Source organism: Pongo abelii, chromosome 12 (assembly GCF_028885655.2).
Source record: "Pongo abelii isolate AG06213 chromosome 12, NHGRI_mPonAbe1-v2.0_pri, whole genome shotgun sequence".
Classification (NCBI taxonomy): domain Eukaryota; kingdom Metazoa; phylum Chordata; class Mammalia; order Primates; family Hominidae; genus Pongo; species Pongo abelii.
The window spans coordinates 78,604,556-78,626,880 of NC_071997.2; the positions used below are offsets into that span (position 1 = coordinate 78,604,556).

General features: G+C 39.9%; 2 protein-coding genes across 11 annotated transcripts in view; one reads left to right on the forward strand and one right to left on the reverse strand.

Moving 5' to 3' along the window:
• The window catches only part of ERLEC1 (endoplasmic reticulum lectin 1), a 39,610-nt gene extending 26,685 nt beyond the window's left edge, over window positions 1-12,925 (reverse strand). For 3 of the 5 annotated variants that reach the window (XM_054546002.2, XM_054546000.2, XM_024241930.3), the window contains exons 1-6: window positions 12,614-12,775; window positions 5,550-5,654; window positions 3,975-4,055; window positions 2,412-2,489; window positions 2,209-2,272; window positions 917-951 (exon numbers count right to left, since the gene is read on the reverse strand). In XM_054546002.2, coding sequence (XP_054401977.1) covers window positions 917-951; window positions 2,209-2,272; window positions 2,412-2,489; window positions 3,975-4,055; window positions 5,550-5,654; window positions 12,614-12,775 — 525 coding nt within the window. 5 annotated transcript variants of the gene reach the window in all.
• Window positions 11,946-22,325, forward strand: part of ASB3 (ankyrin repeat and SOCS box containing 3) — a 256,125-nt gene continuing 245,745 nt past the window's right edge. For 2 of the 6 annotated variants that reach the window (XM_063713281.1, XM_054546501.2), the window contains exon 1: window positions 13,024-13,173. Coding sequence is in view for 1 of the 6 variants with exons in the window: in XM_024241978.3 (XP_024097746.1) it covers window positions 12,460-12,500 (41 nt within the window). In the remaining 5 variants the exon portion in view is untranslated. Of the gene's footprint in view, window positions 12,501-12,979; window positions 13,174-13,589; window positions 13,705-22,325 lie in introns of those variants that run through there. The other 4 variants (XM_024241978.3, NM_001204507.1, XM_054546492.2 and 1 more) reach the window with 4 other exon arrangements.

The window sequence follows — 22,325 nt, forward strand, 5'->3', positions numbered from 1 at the left end:
AAAATAGTTTTCCTCCCTTACCATTTTCTTCCTCTTCCTTTATGATTTTACACTTTGAATTCCATCTTTTGCTGTCTTCCAGAGTCACAGTAAATAACTATTTTAATCTCAAAGGTAGTCTGTAAAATTAAAATCTTTTAAAATAGCAATGCTATGTGTGTCTCTGCTTAGCTTATCAAGTCTCTCCAAAGCTACCATTTTAAGTTATAGGCATCACTTTTAAGTAATTTTCAAGGCCTTTGCCATTTAACTTTACTTCTAAAAAAAGTATCACTATGATATTAAGCCATTTATGGAAATATCCTCTATTAATAAGTTATTTTTAAAAACTCTATAAAAATTTTTGGGATTTAAAAATTGTGATTAGGTTTCCTGAGGAATTATTCTTTTTAAACGACCCTATGTTACAGAAATCATTTATCCATTCTTTCTATTAACATTTATGAAGTGCCTATAATATGTCTGACACTCTGCTTTGTACTGTGGGGTAAAGAGATAAAAGACTGTCCCTGCTTTTAAGATGCTTGCAGTTTGGTAGCTTGTTATTTACATTATAGTTTATCTGTTTTTCCCATAGGAAATGGGGACCAAAACTCTTAATAGTTTCCAGTGTTATATAGAGGGAACCACTGCTAAGCACAGAAGTGATATAATGCTATTACAGAATCTTTCCCAGATACATCAGTGATAGATTTATTTTTGTATAATCTTAAGAGTAAATAGAAAGACCACAGTGTGTGTAACTTTTCTCGGAAAAAACGAATATACTGCAAAGATTCTTTGACCCAATCCTTCGAGGTATTTGATAGATGAAGAATAAGAACATAAAGCTATATTCTGTCACTTAGGTTATATAAATTCATACCTCACTAACAGTAAGTGTTAAGAGGAAAAAAAATCAGCATCTGTCACTTGCCTCATTTGATTTTTCCTTTTCTTCTGCTTCTCGTTCTGTGGAATAATAAGGTAAGTGTAAAGAATGAGCAGTGACATATGTGATACAAATGAGTAAGTTTTCAACCACCTTTGTAACCTTAAACTTCTTTCTAAAGAAGGTCCAAAACACACATGATTTTTATCTTACTACTTTAAAGCTAGTTTCCTTGAAATGGTTTTGTATGAAAGGAAGTCATATTTAATCTTTACCTAGGAAATACTCTATTTCAGGCAGAAAACTGGCCACAACAATTTTCTTTCGAGGTATTTTTATCTCAGTGAAAAATTTAATATTAAATTAATTGACCAATCTGAATATAGAATAAACATATTTCACAATTTGAGAGATATATCTATTTCTACATATAATAACTTTGCTTAAGCCAAGCAGAAGACTAACACTATAAATATAACACTAACATGCACCTGGCATTGTTTTCACTATTTTCTGCTTTGATAAACATGTTTTTTTCTTACTTATTTTAGTAAAGCTTTTAAGCTGTGCATGGTGGCTCATGCTCATGCATACAATCCCAGTACTTTGGGAGGTTGGGGTAGGGGGATCGCCTGAGCCAAGAGTTTGAGACCAGCCTGGGCAACATGGTGAGATTCCATCTCTACAACAAATACGAAAATTAGTGGGCATGGTGGCATGTGCCTGTGGTCCCAGCTACTTGGGAGGCTGAGGCAGGAGGATCACTTGAGCCCAGGAGGTCAAGGCTGCAATGAGCTGTGTTCGTGCCACTGCACTCCAGCCTAGGTGACAAAGAGAAACTCTGTCTCAAAAAAAAAAGGTAAAAACAAAGACTTTTTCGAAAGTTTTCTAAGGGACAGTTCAGAAACCTATTTCAATATTTCATTTTATTTTATTTTGAGATGGAGTCTCACTCTGTTGCCCAGGCTGGAGTGCAGTGGCGCCATCTCGGCTCTCTGCAAGCTCCGCCTCCCATGTTCACACCATTCTCCTGCCTCAGCCACCCAAGTAGCTGGGACTACAGGCGCCTGCCACCACGCCTGGCTAATTTTTTGTATTTTTAGTAGAGACGGGGTTTCACCGTGTTAGCTAGGATGGTCTCGATCTCCTGACCTCGTGATCCTCCTGCCTCGGCCTCCCAAAGTGCTGGGATTACAGGTGTGAGCCACCACGCCCAGCCTATTTCAGTATTTTAAAATTCACACAATGTCCAAAAAAAAAAGTCTTATATTCCAATTTGAACATATATTTTAAATCAAATTCCAGCATTACTGTCAAATCACTGGGTAGACACCAACCTTTTTCAAATAGAAGGTTCTTGGCCAACATATTCCCAAGGTAGTACTCGTGAATATTTATTTTCTACATTGAAAAGTAAAATAAAAATATACTAAGTATTTTGCAAAGACATTTTTAAGGATACAACTTTAAAACTATCAATCTCATTATTAAAGTTCTCATCTTATAATGTTTCATAATAATATTTTGAAGAAAAACACACCTGACCAGTTTCTTTCTCTTCATGGTACTGCCGAATGTGTTTTCCATGACATACTTCGTAAGTCCAATAAGACTCAATCTAAAAAAGATGGATATATTTCAATACACAAAAGCCACATAACTCAGCTGAATTACTTTCTGATATTTGAAGCAGCTGAGACTTCCCCTAAGATTTCAGAGTAAGCTTTCATTAAATGACACTTATAATTATGCCTCAAAAAAATGTGAAATTTCTGAAGTCTATTCATTATTTTCACTAGCTCTCTGTGAGAATTCTGTGAAGGAAATAGGTCTAGAATACACTTCGGGTCTGTAATAATTACCTGGCTTAGGGATAATTTTCTACATAGCTTAAAAAATAACAATTAGCATTTTAAATTAAAATTCTATTATATACTCGGCCTGGTGTACTGGCTTACGCCTGTAATCCCAGCACTTTGGGAGGCCAAGGTGGGCAGATCACTTGAGGCCAGGAGTTCGAGACCAGCTTGGCCAACACGGTAAAACCCCATCTCTACTAAAAAATACAAAAAATTTAGCAGGGTGTGGTAGCGCATGCGTGTAATCCTAGCTACTTGGGAGGCTGAGGCAGAAGAAGCGCTTGAACCTGGCAGGCGGAGGTTGCAGTGAGCTGAGATCGCGCCACTGCACTCCAGCCTGGGTGACGGAGTGAGACTGTGTCTCAAAAAAAAAAAAAAGAAGAAGAAAACTTTATTTTGAACTGAAAAACATTCAAAACAGCTTGGTAAGTGATATGATTTGTTATTGGTATTATTGGGTATCTGCTGCATACACTAGACAGGAATTTAAATGAATAAGATATTATTAAGAAATAACTAGCTGGGCACAGTTGCTCACGCCTGTAATTCTAGCACTTTAAAAGGCTGAGGTGGGTGGATGGCTTGAGTTCAGGAGTTTGAGACTAGTCTGGGCAACACTGTGAAAAACCTCATCTTTACAAAAAATACAAAAATTAGCAGGGCATGGTGGTGCTCAGCTACTGGGGAGTCTGAGGTGGGAGAACAGCTTGAGCGTGGGAGGTTGGGGCTGCAGTGAGTCGTGATCATGCCATTATACTCCAGCCTGGGTGACAGAATGAGATCTTTTCTCAAAAAGAAAAAAGCAAAAAAAAAAAAAAGAAATAACTTATATTTAGACCTAACTTAACATCTGATACAATAGGAACAGAGAACCAAATACTGTATGTTCTCATTTATATAAGTGGGAGCTAAAAAATGAGAACACATGGACACAAAGAGGGGAATAACAGAATTGGGGCCTTCTTGAAGGTAGAGAATGGGAGGAGGGAGAGGATTAAAAGAAAAAAAAAAAAACAACCCATCAGGTACTATACTCATTACCTAGGTGACTAAATAATCTGTACACCAAACCCCTGTGACATGCAGTTTACCTATATAACAATCCTGCACATGTAACCCTAAACCTAAAATAATAGTTTAAAAAAAACCTGATACAGCATAACAAAGAAGAAACGGTATTTTCAAAGGTCTGTTGGCTGTTGGTAATCTATTTTCTAGTCATCAGGTAAACATAAAATACATACTCTGTAGGAACAACTGCTTTGTTTAAATAGTGGCTCCAAAAGCTCTCTTGGATTAGGGCCTTTATAATCCTTTTCTTCTTCCTAAGAAAGAATTGGAGTTTAATACTTACAGTTTTTCTAGAATTTCACCCAACTTTGCTGTTCGGATATTAACTCATTACTCAAATCACAAATGCTTAGAAATAAAAGAGAAAAAAAGTCAAAATGTTTAACAAGATCCCATGGTATGCCATTGCTTTCAAATGAACTGAAGTATAAAATATGGAGCCATAAAATAATCTTCACAGAGTTCATGCTTTCTTAAAAAAAGGTTTTTTAAAATGTATTTTTGTTTTTCACAAGGCAAGAATGGAGGGAAAAAAGGTTTTTAAGTATCAGTTTCCTGAACAATTCTTATAAACCTATTTGAGAATTTTTAAATGCTTGTACCCAAACAAATTCTTAGCTATGAAAGCCCTTAGAATAGTTGAATCTTATAGGATATATTGGAAAGTTTTAAGGCACTTTTCAGTTTTTTATGTATTTTTACATTTCAGATTTGAATGCCGTGTGCGTGCATGCGTGCGTGCGTGTGTGTGTGTGTGTCTCAAGGAGACTTAAAATAGTGGTCTTAGATTTCAAATCTGAACAAAACCCAATAAAGCACTGAGTTTAATATTTCTATTTTCCAGATCATGAAAATATTACTGAAATGGCTTAATAAATTTATTGAGTGGAGGAAGTGAGTTTCAAATTTGTTCAAGGTTCCACAGCTAGCTATAGCCTATACCTCAGCCTCCTGGCTCCTAGGCTGGTGTCCTTTCCATTTTACCATGCTGCCTCTCCTGTTTCATCTTGAAAGAAGTCATTGCCTTGAAGGATGGATAAGAGGCAATTAGGGCATTTTTGGAGGAAGAAAAGGGCATGGGCTAAGATAATGAGAAAGCATGGGGTACCTACAGACTTATTTATAAACAATAATTTATTTAAAAAGTCACATAAACATTTAAAAATTGTATCTTGTTTTAAAACCCTAATTTCTATAAAGAAAGCAAGTGTGGAGTTAGATTTTCATTCAAAACATTAATAATTGGTTGCGGCCGGGCATGGTGTCTCATGCCTGTAATTCCAGCACTTTGGGAGGCCGAGGTGGGCAGATCACGAGGTCAAGAGATTGAGACCATCCTGGCCAACATGGTAAAACCCCGTCTCTACTAAAAATACAAAAATTAGCTGGGTGTGGTGGTGTGTGCCTGTAATCCCAGCTACTTGGGAGGCTGAGGCACGAGAATTGCTTGAATCCGGGAGTCAGAGGTTGCAGTGAGCCAAGATCGTGCCACTGCCCTCCGGCCTGGCGATAGAGCGAGACTTTGTCTCAAAATAAATAAATAAATTTTAAAAAACTGATTGCTAATTTTTCCCAAGATAAACTGCAAAATCAAAGAATTCAGGGATATTAAAAGTGATTAATATTTTTATGCTAAAAAAGCATTATTGAGAAATCTGTTATTCAATTTTACTTCAAAGTATGTAGTTACAATGTTTTACATAAATATTTTTGGTGACAGGATTACCGATATATTTATAAAAACTTACCTCATCCCCACTTGTCACAAGGGGAAGTATGCATTTATATTTTTCTTTATGTGCAGTTGTCATGATGACATAATTATCTTCTTTATACAAAACTCCAGTTGTGGGCTGCAAATAGAACAAAAAACATACATTATGTTCTCCGTGAAACTGTATCACACTGAATAACTTTAGTCTTAGCCAGAAAAAAGATTCTTTAAACTAATTTAACATTTCAACAGATTATTATTTTAAAGGGAGGGAAAATATGCTACATACATTAACAAAAATTTTAGATTCAGGGGGGTACATGTGCAGGTTTGTTACATGGATATATTGCATGATGATGAAGTCTGAGCTTCTAATATTCCTGTCACCCAAGTATTGAACACAGTACCCTAGTACTTCATAGGTAGTTTGTCACCCCTCCCTCTCTCCCGTCTTTTGGAATCTCCAGTGTTTATTGTTCTCGTCTCTGAGTGTGTATTCAACGCTTAGCCTCCACTTGTAAATGAAAACATACAGTATTTGGTTTTCAGTTTCTGTCTTAATTCACTTAAGATAATGACCTCCAAGCTGCATCCATGTGGTTGCAAAGGACATACTTTCATTCTTTTTGGTGGTTTTATCAACATATTTATTAATTACAAAACGAAGATAATAAACTTTATCCTGTGTCATAATAGGAAAATAAATGAACAAAATAATGTTTGGAGTATAAAGAAAAAAGGAGGAATGCAACAGATTGAAGTTAAAATAGTGATTATACTTGGGAGGTTGAGGTGGGAGGACTGCTTTAGCCCAGGAGTTCAAGATCAGCCTGAGCAACACAGCAAAAATAAAGAAAAAAAAAAGAAAAAGAAAAAGCAAAAAAAGGCACTAAGAAGTGGCAATGAACGTTCATAGATACACCATCACTGAACACTTATTAAACTTTTGTAAAGGGCCAGAGAGCAAATATTTAGGCTTTGTGAGCCATATGGTCTCTGTTGCGCCTCTGCCACTGTAGCAACAAAAGTACACAAACAATATGTAAACAAATACGGATGATGATGTACTAATAGAACCTTATTTATAAAAATATGTGGTGGGACAGCGCAATGGCTGTAGTTTGCTGACTTCTGGCATATATTGACAAAATTATCCTTAAAGCTTTCTACACTATGAAACCAAACAAATTCACATTGGTTAATATGAGTCAACAGAATTCAAATAAACACTTCAATTAATACAACTGATATTATTTTAGTAAAAACAAATCTCTGCTTCCTGACAGCAAATGTGATACTCATTTTACTAAGGCAGAGATTTTTGTGTTTTATGATACATGTTCTAAGATAATTCAATTCTCTCTTCACTTTCCTCTTACAGTACTGTGCAACTATGGTACTATTTGACTATTCCTGGCAAGGAGAACCTCTTCTTATTAAGGCCCTTTGTTCTATTCTCAATTTAACAATAACTTTTTTTTTTTTTGAGACAGGGTCTCTCTAACCCAGGCTGAGTGCAGTGGCATGATCACAGCTCACTGCAGCCTGACCTCCTGGACTCAGGTGATCCTCCCGCCTCAGCCTCCTTAGTAGCTGGGACTACAGGTACGTGCCACCATGCCCCGGTAATTTTTCTGTAGAGAAGGGGTTTTATCCTGTTGCCCAGGTGGGTCTTAAACTCCTAGGCTCAAGCCATCCGCCAGCCTCTGTCTCCCAAAGTGTTGGGATTACAGGCGTGAGCCACTGCCCTGGCCTAACAACTCTTTAACTATAATAAAACCAGTACTACTTGGCACCAATATAATCCTAAACACAAAAGCAAATTACAGCATTTTCCACAAGACAAAAAAACAAAACAAAGCAGTAAGTACTAGCTGTATTAGTTCTAGGACAGTACTGTTTTAAGTGTTTTACATTCATTAACTCATTAATCCTCAAAACAAGTATTATACTCATTTTTACGGAAACAGACACTAAGGCCCAGGGCTTCAACAATTTGTCCAAGGTTAAAAAACCTAGAAGTAGCAGAGGCCAGAGAATTCAAACAGATTGGCTCCATATTCTGTGAGCTTTTAAACATTTTAACATATTTAAATCAGCTTTTACAAACTTCTCCTAGATTACTATGCAGACTTGAATTATGGCCAAGGATACTTGTTTAAAAAGCCACTGTAAGGAAGATGTGCACCTGTAATCTCAGCTACTCAGGAGGCTGAGGCGGGAGAACTGCTTGAGCCCAGCCTGGGCAACTTACAAAAAAAAAAAAAAAAAAAAACCCAAAAGGCCTGGCGCGGTGGCTCACGCCTGTAATCCCAGCACTTTGGGAGGCCGAAATGGGCGGATCAGATAGAGGGCAGGAGATCCAGACCATCCTGGCTAACACGGTGAAACCCTGTCTCTACTAAAAATACAAAAAAAAAATTAGCCGGCCGTGGTGGCGGGCGCCTGTAGTCCCAGCTACTCGGGAGGCTGAGGCAGGAGAATGGTGTGAACCTGGGAGGCGGAGCTTGCAGAGAGCCGAGATGGCGCCACTGCACTCCAGCCTGAGCGAAAGAACGAGACTCCGTCTTTAAAAAAAAAAAAAAAAAAAAAAAAAAAAGCATTACAGATGATGAGGGAATCAAAGAGATTTGAAAGTAATAGTTGCAAAGCTAAACTTATGATAAAGAATTTCTTAGAAATATTTATTCAATTGTGCCAACGATTTGCTGCAAGACATAACATTTGTAATTCCTTTGAAAATGGTCTCCAAAATGCTTCAAATGTAAAAAGAAACTGCTTGTTTGGAACCACAGCAAAAAACGGAAGACAATTCTTGATGCAAATAATTGTCTTTCATTAGTTTAGGAAAGGCTGCTTTCCCAATAAAATAGGCCAAACAGCAATTCTATCTGAAAACTCTGCTGAAATAGTGAGTCACTTATTGGGACCACAAGATATATTTTTAGCAAACTTCACTTTTTGGTAACAGGAATTACGGAGAAAAAGTTAATCTTTTGTAATTTTTCTAAAAATTTTGATCCACTAAAATCAGGATTCTGATTTTATGAAACAGGTTCTTACTTTAAGAAAACAAAATATAATAAATTCTGAATGTACAGAATTAGATAGTATAAAAAACTTACTTTATATAACAAGGTATTTTCAGTGGAAGAGGAAATTAGCGATTTGACATAAAGTCAAATTTTATTAGAGATTTGACATAAAGTCAAATTTTAATATAGTGAAACTAATCAGAGGTGCTGGGGTACTTTAAAAGTCAAGGAACTTAAAAAATATCTTGGCATGAGAGGAACTCCTAATGTTTGACTGTGGGTCTGGAGGAGTTAAGTTGGTTAGAGGATGAGAGAACTTCTATTCTGGTACAGGCTATAAAATACACTTGTTGATAGAACCTGTCAATGTATATGACATGCTATAACCATGGAGTTTGTCAAAGAGTAGTGCTTGGGAAAATCTGAGTAAAATATATTCTATATCAACAACAGAAGTAGACAGAAAATTAGACTGATTTGTGGTTTAATTTGGTGAAATCTATGAACTCCATGAAGTAATGAATAATTAAACATAACGACAGAGGTGATACTTCAGAAGGAAAATATATACACAAAAACAAAACTGAGTGCTAAACATCAATAAGCAAAGAATATCATAATTATTAACTAGTTAATGTACACATCAAAAATTCACAAATTTTTTGGCCAGGTGAGGTGGCTCATGCCTGTAATCCCAGCGCTTTAAGAGGCTGAGACCAGAGGATAGTTTTGACCAGGATTTTGAAACCAGCATGAGCAACATAGGGAAACTATTTCTACCAAAACACACAAACAACCCCCATTTTACAGTTTTGGTGCTTAATAGTTTTTCTAAGCAAATCTGAAAGCAAGATTATAAATGATTATATATTGTTTCGATATATCTGAATGGAAAGACAATTTAAAGCAGATAATTTTAAAGCTTAAAAAATTCAGATCTTCTAATCCAGTCTCTTCCAATTTCAGATAGTAAACAGACAAAGGACCTTATCCTATTTCATACAGCTGCATATTAGTTAGATACAAATGTCCAACCCGCGGCCAGGCACGGTGGCTCATGCCTGTAATCCCAGCACTTTGGGAGACCGAGGTGGGCGGATCACTTGAGGAAACGAGTTTGAGACCAGCCTGGCCAAAATGGTAAAACCTCATCTCTACTAAAAATACAAAAAAAATTAGCCAGGTGTGGCAGCGCACGCCTACAATCCCAGTTACTGGGGAGGCTGGGCAAAGAGAATCGCTTGAACCTGGGAGGTAGAAGTTGCAGTGAGCTGAGATGGCGCCATTGTACTCTAGTCTGGGTGACAGAGTGAGACTCTGTCACAAACACAAATGTCCAACCAACTGGCCCATTACAAAAAATGGCAGTGCCAGGTGAGGAGGGCAGTGGTTTCTTTAAATTTTTTTTTTTTTTTTTTTGAGACAGACTCCTCTGTCGCCCAGGATGGAGTGCAGTGGCATGATCTCAGATCACTGCAACTTCTGCTTCCAAGGTTCAAGCGATTCTCCTGCCTCAGCCTCCCAAGTAGCTGGAACTACAGGCATGTGCCACCATGCCCGGCTAATTTTTTTATTTTTAGTAGAGACAGGGTTTCGCCATGTTGCCTAGGCTAGTCTCAAACTCCTGGGCTCAAGTAATCCACCCAGCTCAGCCTCCCAAAGTGTTGGGATTATAGGCATGAGCCACTGTGCCCAGCCAGTAATTTCAGTTAAATGCAAAGGGAAGCCTTAAGGTGATAGAAGTATTAAAAAAAATCAAAAGACCAATGATAATGACTATCGTGGCTTATTTTTACATAAAGGACATAGGCCTTGTGCCAATTCACAGAACAGTATCTCTAGATTTTTCTCAAAGTAACACAGACTTAAAGAAAAAACAGCCAGATGCAATGGTGACCACCTGTAGTCCTTGCTGCTCAGGAGGCTGAGGCAGAAGGATTGCTTGAGCCCAGGAGTTCGAGGCTGTAGTGAGCATAATCATGCCTATAAATACCTACTGCACTCCAGCTTCTAAAAAAAGAATTTTTTTTTTTTTTTTTTTTTGAGACAGAGTCTCACTCTGTCACCCAGGCTGGAGTGCAGTGGTGCAATCTTGGCTCACTGCAACCTCCACCTCCCAGGTTTAAGCGATTCTCCTGCCTCAGCCTCCCGAGTAGCTGGGAGCACTGGTGTGCACCACCACACCCAGCTAATTTTTGTGTTTTTAGTAGAGATGGGGTTTCACCACGTTGGTCAGGCTTGTCTTGAACTCCTGACCTCATGATCCGCCTGCCTCTGCCTCCCAAAGTGCTGGGATTACAGATATGAGCCACCGCGCATGGCCAAAGCATTTTTTTGAAATAAAATTGTTACATACGTGAAAAGTTGGTGTAGCATATGCTAAGACTGAAAGAAAATGGAATGACAATTTGGTAGTGACCTCTAAAAATGCTAGTTTTAGTCGCTCACTTATAGGTCAGTAAGTTTTCAGGGCTGCATATCAGCAAGTTTTTTTTAATTAAAAAAAAAAAACACAGGTGCAAGAGTAAAAAATTTTAATGACATAATTCTTCAAACATCTGCCATATTCACTCCAAGTGTGCTCTTTGGATACAACAACAGAGATTAAAGTATTCTCATCCAAGCCTGCTAAAGTTATATCTGATTCATAACAAAATTTTACATAGGTATTTCAATATATCAATATTTCGTGGCATTAATACAAAGAGAAATTTGACGTCCCAGAAAAATATTTACCTAGATAAATTCAGAACATTTGGTTCACACATGTAATCCCAGTACTCTGGGAGGCTGAGGCAGGATTGCTCGAGCCCAGGAGTTCGAGACCAGCCTGGGCAACGTAGTGAGACCCTGCCTCTAGAAAAAAAAAAAATTAGCCAGGAGTGGTGGGGTTTCCCTCTAGTCCCAGCTACTGGGAAGCTGAGGAGGAGGATCTCTTGAGCCCAGGAGGTCGAGGCTGCAGCCAGTGGTGACCGTGCCACTGCACTTCAGGATGGGCAACAGACTGAGACCCTGTCTCAAAAAAAACAAACAAAAACAAAAAAACCCAACCCAAACCAAACCAAAAAACCCCTGACACTTGCAAATAGAAAGCTATGTGGTAATAACATCCATTAACTTGATACATCTTGTTTTGACATCATAGTATCACTTACTGTTTCAATGAAATGATAATAAAAGAATATAATAAAGTATTGCAAGTTGAATGCTTGAAGGTAATTGGAATAAAAAGTTAAAAAAAATTTTGCTTTTTCCGGGACTTCAATTTGAAGTAAATGAGTTAATTACTACATGGTAAGTGTCATAAGAGTACAATATTTATTAGCCTGCAGTAGGTACACGTGACAGGAAGACTTTTCAGCGGTCCACTCCCCCAAGACTGAATTTTCATTTCCGCGAGGTTATAAATGTTCTTCACTACAGGAAAACTCAGCCTAGAAGCTCATGTTCTGGGGACTCAAATAACAGTCGTAATACATGAAAACTGTAAAGGATATTCTGCATAAAGGGTCGTTAACATCTCACAGGCCAAATAGCCCTCTCAGAAACAACTCTGAAAGGAAAAAGTTCCCTTGGAGCTGTGCGTTTGCGTATGTCCGTGTGTGTATACAACCGAGGGAGAACGAATACGAGAGCGGGAACTCGAGTCTGAAGTACTGTGGTGTGGGCAGGGTGCCATGTAATACTGAAGGAAAGAAGTCTGCTGGTGGAGTACGAGCCACAGTTAATTTTCCAAAAGGAAGATGAGTAAGTGCACCTGACGTTATTCTACGAAAGCTGCTTCTGCAGGGTGGGAGTGTTGGGAAGCAAGGTCTAGAGCGACAGAATTAAAAAGGTGGAGAGCAGGTGATCGCTGGATCCCTAATGCTCAGCAAGGAGGACGCATCCACATAAAGTGAAAACGAGCGAATGAATGAACGCGGCATAAAAGCAGCTTTGGCTTGGGGAAGGTAAGAGTCTGCAGAGAAGGTCTTGGGGAGAAAAAGCAAAGAAAACCGAGGGAAGAGGCCGAACCCTTAGTGTCAGGAGGAGGGGTGGCTGCGGGGTTAGTGAGGGCACTGACCAGAGAGAACTCGGTGCCGGGCCAGTTGACTCGGAAAGGGATGTCATCGCTGAGTTGAGGGAGCGCTCGGCCGCCGCCGGACGCCTCCAGGAGGCCGCAGAGGACCAATAACACCGGCCCGCCCGGGACCAGACTCCGTACGCCGCCGCCTCCTTCCTCCATCCTCCGCCGCCGCTTTCTCCAGCCACCGCCACAACCTCCTCTGCTCTAGGAGGAGAGGAGGAGGAGGAGGAGGAGGTGGAGGAGGAGGCGGCGGGACTATAAAGCGCCCGGGTATCACCAGCCCAACCGCCGCCACGTCTCCTTCCGGAGAGCCTGGTAACGCCGCCTCCGCCCCCTTGAGCCTCCTGTCACCGTTTCCGGGGCAGACGACATATCAACATCCGGGGGTCGCGGAGCCGTCCGCCTACGGGGGCCGGGACGTCGCCTGCGCGTCTCTCGTTTTCGGACCGCTGCAGCATCGCGGTGGGGATCGAAAGCTGGGGCTTCTGGGAGGCAGCGTCTGGAGACGCGGCCTCGGACCAGCCATTTCGGTGTAGAAGTGGCAGCACGGCAGGCCGGTGAGTCTCGGAGGTGGCAGCCTCTTCCTGAAGCCACTCGCGCTGCTCTCCAGTGGGCAGGCAGAGGTTTGGCCCACACGGAGTGATAGCGGGAAGAAGACAGTGTGAACCGTGCGGGTGCGGGTCCTTAGATGAGAAAATTCGAAGTAGCGATGAGATGTGAGAAATGGCGGTGTTCCTGACTGACCTGCCTTCTTGCAGCTTTTCTTCTTTTTCTCCGCATTTGGTATTTGTACACTTCATCTTTCCCGCCTGAGGCTTATCTCCACCTCTTCTGCTGTGGACCGTGGCCATCTCGTTACTTGACAGCTTCTGACTAACGCAGGGCAGTTTGTTCAGCGACTGCAACTCTGTGTTAGGGGAAACCTGGGGTGAGGTAGCCCGCCATCTCCCGGTAGGAGAATACCGCGAGCCTCCGAATTTGGCATGGTGGGACACTCTCGTGGAATGGGCAGCTAGACATCACAACCCTACATTTTTCCCTCCATCTCTAGGTTGAAGTGTTGGGGTGTTGTTTTATCAAGGAAGCCGGTAAGGTTCCTTATGTGAGGTTTAGCGCCAGATGAATGTGTGTGTTTATGAACTAAGTCACGTCTGACTGCATCCCCAAATTAGACAAAAAGTTTTGTTTTCCCCTCCCCCTCTTTAGAAAAAATGCCATTCATTGTCTGTTTTGATCTCCAATATAATGGACATACAGTGTTGCCTTTAGAGAAATTACCATTATTCCCTAAAGCTCGACAGTCTTGCTAGATCTGTTAAAGACTGGTCGCCCCCACTTCCTCAGATTTGAACCAAATCAAAAAGCAGGAAGGACAGTCCCATATTCTATCTTAAAAAAATTTTTTTTAACATCAGGAATCCGTAGTATCAAAGAAGATAACTTTGTTCAGAATTGTTATTCGCTAATTATATTCAGCACTTCTTATTAATGCTTAATGTGTTTCAGAGTACTGGGATTTTTGTTGTTGTTTGTTTGTTTTGAGACAAAGTCTCGCTCTGTCACCCAGGCTGGAGTGCAGAGGCATAATCTCGGCTCACTGCAACCTCCGCCTCCGGAGTTCAAGGGATTCTCCTTTTTCTCAGCCTTCCGAGTAGTTGGGATTACAGGCGCGCGCCACTACACCCTAATTTTTGTATTTTTAGTAGACACAGGGTTTCACCACGTTGGCCAGGCTGGTCTCGAACTCCTGGCCTCGGGTGATCCGCCCTCCTCGGCCTTCCAAAGTGCTGGGATTACAGGCCTGAGCCACTGTGCCTGGCCCCACTGGGATTGGTAAAATGCCAAATAAATGGGTTTCTGGCTTCGGTCACACAGTCTAGCCAGGGAGATTGTACAAACAAATAATTGCAAACTATTATGGTAGTAATAACAGTCAATTTTTTTTTTTTTTTTTTAGCATTTATTCTGTGCTAAGCACTAGTCTTAAGTCATGAAGGAAAAGAGATGTATTTGACTGAATAAAAATGAAAACTTTCTGTGAGGTCCTGTTTTAGCATTTAGGGCTATAGTGATTGAATCTGTGTTCAATAGAGCTGATGTTCAAGTAAGAGGGGAACTTAAATAAGTAAAATAATCTCTAGTATTGGTAAGTGCTGCAAAGAAACTAAGGTTATGTGAAAGAGAATACCTGTAGGATGTGTTGCTTTTAGTACGTAAGTCAGAGGAGACTTCTGTGAGGAAGTGACATTTGAACTGTGACTTGAATGATGAAAAGAAGGGAGCCAGACAAATTTCTAGGCAGAGGCCCTGAGGCAGGAATGAGCTTGACGTGTTGGAGTGATAGAAAGAAGGCCAGTGTGGCTGGAGTGTAAGAGGAAAGTGGTAGAAGTTTGAGAAGCAGAAGGAGGCCAGGGAGACGCAGCTCTGTAGGCAGGAGAGTGGACAGGACCCGATGTACATTTGTGAAGATCATTGTGGCTGCTGTGTGGAAAATTGATTGTAGGGGGTGTTGTGGGTTGAATTGTGTTCCCCAAAAAGACGTGTTTAAGTCCTATCCCCTAGAACCTGTGAGTGTGAACTACTTGGGATAGAGTCTTTGCAAATGTAATTCAAGTAAGGATGAGGTCATACTGAATCAAAGGGGGCCCTAATCCAGTGACTGGGATCTTTATAAGAAGAGGGAAATTTGGATACACATGGACACACAGGGAGAATGCCATGCCATGAAGGAGGAGGCAGCAAGATTGGAGTATGTGTCTATAAGACAAGGAACGCTAAAGATTGCCAGTAATCACCACAAGCTAGGAAGAGGCAAGGAAGAATCCTTCTCTAGAGCTTTCAGAGAGAGAATAGCCCTGCTGACATCTTGATTTCTGACCTCTAGTTTCTAGAATTGTGAGACAATCAATTTATGTTGTCTAAGCTGCTCAGTTTGTGGTAATTTGTTACAGCAGCCTGAGGAAGGTAATAGAGGGTGAAAACCAAAAAGTAGTTGAGACAAGTCTCAACCAGTTTCGAAGTTTATTTTGCCAAGGTTAAGGACATGTCATTGACACAGACAGCCTCAGGAGGTCCTGACAGCATGTGCCCAAAGTGGTTGGGCTACACTTGGGTTTTATACATTTTAAGGAGCCACAAGACATCAATCAATACAAGTCTTCTATGCTTTATTTATAGGTTGATTCTTAAACATTGAAAACCTATCAACTATTTACCATATTGTAATTATGCAATCATCATTCGCCATAAAACTAGTAAGTGTGATTGCATCTGCAGAGAAAAAAATGTAATTCTACCTCTGCCAATTAAGGTATCCTATTAGCTTCCTAATAATGGCACCATATTTGCTAAAATAAATTCATTTTGCTCCTGAAGCTGTATTTCCAGCTCTCACACATGTAATTTAGACTAGTTGCTTTCCAAGTCAGTTGCATACCTGTTTACTGAGATTTCTTTGTATCATGCCTGGGTTAGGTCTACTGCTTTGTGTATTCCATGTCCTCATTTGTCATAGATTTTTTTCCCACCTTGTAGGGGTATAACTAAATTCAAGCAATTTTTTTCAGGAAGGATTAAACAGATGATTTAATTTCCACAGACGTCATATGTCTGAAAATGCCTTTACCTTGCCTGCTCATTTAATGATAGCTTGGGAATAGACTTAGTCCACAATCATTTTGTTTTCTTCAAAACTCTGAAGACATTCTGTTGCTTTTTAGTGTCTAGTGTATCTGATGACAAGTCTAATGCCAGTCTCTTTCTTTTGCAGGTATCATACTTTTTTCTCTGGAAGATTTTATTAGACTTTTCTTTATCATTGGTTCTGTGATATTTTATCAGTGATTCTAGGTGGTGAATCTTTTTTCATTCATCCTTCTTGGCACTCTATGAATCCTATTTTTCACTTCTGGGAAATTTTCTTCAATTATTTCTTTAATTATGTTCTTGACATTTTCTCTGTTCTATTCAGAATTTAGATAGGTTCTTCCAAATACATTTAGATAGATTCTTCCAAACACAGAGGAAAAATATAAAAAGAAAAAATATATAATATGAAGGATCAATCCAAGAGGTCCATTTCCTTGACTTTCAGTTCTTTTCACTTTCTTTTTTCAGTGGTTTTTTCCCCACAGTTTCTAGTTACTGATTTTTAATGGATGCATTGTTCTCATGACATGAATTTCTTTGAGGATAACACTTACAACTTTTAAATATTTATCTCCCATGCCCGGAAATAGCTCTACTTCTTTCAGGTCAGTTGTTTATTTTCATCCTTTCTGTCTATTGTGCTTTTCCTTAAAAAAAAAAAAAAAAAAAATTCTTGGCGGGGCATAGTGGCTCACGCCTGTAATCCCAGCACTTTGAGAGATCACCTGAGGTCTGGGAGGTGAAGACCAGCCTGGCCAACATGGTGAAACCCCGCCTCTCCGAAAATAAAAAAATTAGCCGGAAGTCTTGGCAGGTTCCTGTAATCCCAGCTACTCAAGAGGCTGGGGCAGGAGAATCACTTAAACCTGGGAGGCGGAGGTTGCAGTGAGCCGAGATTGCGCCATTGCACTCCAGCCTGGATGACAAAAGTGAAACTTTATCTAAAGAAAAAAAAAATTATTGAGCTCTTTTGTAAGTGAGCAGGGTACTAGCTGTTGGGTCTAACTTTAGGGTCCTTGAGTGAAGTGCAAGAAACGAGTTACCTCTTTCCTCCTCTCCTTCCACCCTGTACCCAAATAAGGAATGCTTTGTTATGGAACATGAAGATGCTCAAAGGCTTCCAGGGTAGACTGTTAAATTAAAAAGAGCAACAACAACAAAATAGATGTGGTTTTAGCCAGAAACAAATACTGTTGCTGCCAGGCTTTTTGTGTGTAAAGGGCTGCGGTAAAAAGTTTGGCTTGCTGTTTCATATAAATATTATAATAATTCTGATTTTAGTCCTACATCCTTCCTCTGCTTGTTTCTAAGATTGGTACCTCTCCAGGCTCTGCTGGCAAGAATGTCTTCTACATTGCTATAGCCTTCTCATGTATGCATATGTGTTTGTTCTGGACTGCAGTTTTCTTGCACTGGCTTAATCCTCAGCATAATCCTACCTGCTTTCTCTTCCAGAATGAATGAATGAATGCATTTCAGTGGGATTTTGTTAGGAAGCGGAGGAAAATTTATGTGCTTAGTTTGCCTTGCATAGAGTGAATAATCCATTTTTTTTTGAGGCAGGGTCTCGCTTTGTCACCCGGGCTAGAGTGCAGTTGCATGATCACTGCTCACTGCCACCCCAACCTCTGGGGCTCAAGCGATCCTCCCATCACCTCAGCCTCCTGAGTAGCTGGGACTACAGGTGTACACCAGCCTGCCTAGCTAATTTTTTTATTTTTTGAATTCTTGGTTTCCCAGAGTGTTGGGATTACATATGTGAGCCATGGCACCCAGCTAGTATTTGTTGAATAAATCAATGCTGTTGAAAAAATTGGGCAAGGCATACTGTTGTTTAAAAAGAAAATTATGGCTGTAGGAGATAGGTAATTAGGTGAATCTTTTAAATCCTGTTTTAAAAAGTCCTATTTTATTTTGTCCTAATTAAAAAAGAATCTCAGCCGGGTGTGGTGGCTCATGCCTGTAATCCCAGCACTTTGGGAGGCTGAGGCAGGCGGATCACCTGAGGTTGGAAGTTCAAGACCAGCCTGACCAACCTGGAGAAACCCTATCTCTCCTGAAAATAGAAAATTAGACAGGCGTGGTGGCTCATGCCTGTAATCTCAGCTACTCTGGAGGCTGAAGCAGGAGAATCACTTGAACCTGGGAGGCGGACATTGCGGTGAGCCAAGATGGCGCCATTGTACTCCAGCCTGGGCAACAAGAGTGAAACTCTGTCTCAAAAAAAAAAAAAAAGGAAAGAATCTCAAAGGGTTTAAGCCCTACCAATGGAGGTACAAAATGAGATAACTACCATCTCTCACTTTTTTTTTTTTTTTGGAGACAGAGTCTCACTTTGTTGCCTAGGCTAAAGTGCAATGGCATGGTTTTGGCTCACTGTAGCCTCAACCTCGTGGGCTAAAGTGATCCTCCCACCTCACCCTTCTCAGTAGCTGGGACTACCGGTGTGCGCCACCACGCTTGGCTAATTTTTTTTTTGTATTTTTTGTAAGAGATAGGGTTTTGCCATGTTGCCCAGGCTGGTCTTGAACTCCTGGGCTCAAGTGATTTGCCCCCTCAAGCCTCCCAAAGTGCTGGGATTACAGGTGTGAGCCACTTGCCCAGCTTCCTTTCTTGTTCTTTTTAAAATTATAGGTCTTAATTTCATTTTGTTCCTATTCAGTGCTTAGCACAGTTCCTGGCATGTTGTAAATATGCAATAAATGATACTACATTTGTTTTACTTAAGCTGTTTGCCTCTCATTTTCATCATCTTAGAAAATAAGGATTAAATGAGTTAATATACATAAAGCACTTGGAATAGAATCTAGCATACAGTTAGTGCTACATAAGTGTTAACCATTATTCTCCGACACATGAACACCTTTTTGTTTTTTCTATGAAGCTTTCTCTGATTCTGCTACTTTGAATTGGTAATTTGCCTTTCTGTATTCTGCTTGTATTTTATTTATTTGTTATTAGTTTTAGAGACAGAGTATTGCTGTGTTGCTCAGGCTGAAGTGCAGGGGCATTATGATAGCTCACTGCAGCCTTGAACTTCTGGGCTCAAGAGATCCTTCTGCTTTATCCTCCAGAGTAGCTAGGACTGCAGACATGTGCCACTATGCCCAGCTAATTTTTACATTTTTGTAGAGACATGGTCTCACTATATTGCCCAGGCTGGTCTCAAACTACTGACTTCAAGTGATCCCCTTGCTTTGGCCTCCCAAATTGCTGAGATTACAGGAACGAGCACCATACCCATCCATCTGCTTGTATTTTATATCACATCTTTTATATTAAATAACATAGATTTGTTTGCTTGTATGTTTCTCCACCAAATATGATTCTTCATAGCTGGGGACTATCTTATTTATTTTGGTGGTCTCAGTGCATAGTCATTGCTTGCCACATAACATTAGTTCGCTCATTTGAGCTAGGTCTTAAAGAATGAGGAGGGTGGTGTGATTGGAGCATGAGGGGCAGGGGAGTACATCAGTGGGAAGTGAAATTTGACAAATACACTGATACCAGATTGACCAGATGGTAAGTAGTTGAATGCCAGATTAAAGGATTTGAATTTATTTTTTATGCAGTAGGAAGACATTTTGATTACTGACCTTAGTTCCATATTTTAGGAAAGTAATTCCGAGTGCACAGTAGAGCATGTATTGGAAAGAGGAAAAGAGATTGGAAACAAGAAGAATATGTAAGAAACTCTGGCTCTTGATGTATGATAAGGCTCTTTAGTTGAGAATCTTTCAGCATGTAACCTTTTACTATCATGTAATCTTTTAAGCCTTATCACAAAAAGGCTTCAGGGCTTCCTTGGTAACTTCATTTTGACTTTGTTAAAAGAAAAACTTTAGACAAAATGAATTTATCAGAATTTGTTTGTGTGTTAAAGGATTAATGAATGAGGCAGCACCCAAAATTAGAAGTAGTTCAGGGAGCTCTTGTTTTAACAGAGTAAGCGGCAGACCTTTGCAGGCTGAATGTGGAAGCAAAGTAAAGAAATTACTTGATTGGACTGGGCATAGTGGCTCATACCTGTAATCCCAGCATTTTGGGAGGCTGAGGTAGGCGGATCACTTGAGCTCAGGAGTTCAAGACCAGCCTGGGCAACATGGTGAAACTCCATCTCTACAAAAAATGCAAAAATTAGCCAGGCATGGTGGCACATGCCAGTAGTCCCAGCTACTTGGGAGGCTGAGGTGGGAGGATTGCTTGAGCCTGGGGGGTTGAGGCTGCAGTGAGCTGTGATTGTGCCACTGCACTCTAGCCTGGGCAACAGAGCGAGACCCTGTCTTGAAAAAAAAAATTACTTGATTGTCATAGCTGCTCGTTTGTCTTATTTGGGTACAATCTGGCAGAAAGTTGCTCATTAGAGAATAGTTGTTGGTTTCTGATTAAAATTAAGTTGTGACATCCTATGGATTGGGAGGAAATATTTGCAAGCCATACATGAGATAAGGGGTTAAAATTCAGAATATAAAAGGAACTCAAATAACTCTATAGAAAGAATACAAATAATCCAGTTAAAAAATGGACAAGGAACCTGTATAGACATTTCTCAAAAGAAGACATACAAATGGCCAACAGATATATGAAAAAATGCTCAACATTACTAATCATCAGGGAAATGCAAATTAAAACCACTATGAGATATCACCCCAATATGTGTCAGAATGGCTACTATCAAACAGATGAAAGATAAGTGTTGGTGAGGCATGTGGAGAAAGGGGAACCTTTGTACACTGTTAATGGCAATGTAAATTAGTACAGCCATTATGGAAAACAATGGCAGTTCCTCAAAAAACTAAAAATAGAATTACCATATGATCCAGCAATCCAACTTCTGGGTATTTACCTAAAAGATTGGAAATCAGTATGTTGAAGAGATATCTGCACTCCCATGTTCATTGCAGCATTAATCACGATAGCCAAGATACGGAATCAACCTAAGTGTCCTTAGACAGATGAATGGATAAAGAAAAATATGGTGTACATACGCAGTGGAATACTATTCAGCCTTAAAAATGAAAGAAACTTTGTCATTTGTGACGACATGGATGGATTAGAGAACATTAAGCTAAATGAGATAAGCCAAGTACAGGCAGACAAACAACATATGTGCTTACTTATATATTTAATCTAAAACCATTGAACTAAAAGAAGCAGAGAGTAGAACAGTGGTTACCAGGGGTGGGGGGAATGGGGAGATGATAGTCAAAGGGGAGGAATTTTTTTCTTTGAGATATGTTGCACAGTATGGTGAATATAGTGACTAATAATGTACTTTATACTTGCTAAAAGTAAACTTCAAAAGTTTTCACTACAAAAAAAATTTGAGGTCATGGATATGTTAACTAGATTGATTTAATTATTCCACATTGTATTCATAAATCATCACTTTGTACCTCATAAATATATAACTATAGTCAGTTTATAATTAAAAAATAAAAAGCAAAGATTAAGTTTTGTTTTACTGTTTACATTGGGCTTCAGTTTGCTTACACAGGAACCCAGAGTCCTAGGACCATCTTAGCCAAATGGCCTCCAATTAAAGATTGCTTACACTCTTTTTTTTTTTTTTTTGAGACAAGAATCCTGCTCTGTTGCCCAGGCTGGAGTGCAGTGGCTCCATTTTGGCTCACTGCAACCTCTGCCTCCTGGGTTCAAGCAGTTCTCCTGGCTTAGCCTCCCGAGTAGCTGGGACTACAGGTGCCCGCTACCACACCTGGCTAATTTTTTTGTATTTTTAGTAGAGACGGGGTTTCACCATATTGGTCAGGCTGGTCTCGAACTCCTGACTTCAGGTGATCCACCCGCCTTGGTCTCCCAAAGTGCTGGGATTACAGGCGTGAGCTACCACACCCGGCCAAGATTGCTTACACTTTTTAAAAAAATGTTATATTGTTTTTAGTAAAACAAAGGGTAAAATTTAATAAAAAGGGACAAACACATTTTGTGTATATTGTGAAAATACCATCTATTTCCTCCAAAAGCTTATAAATTGATATAAGTATCATAAACCTGTTTATTTTTCTCCTGGACTAAGTATTGTTCAATGTTTAATGTG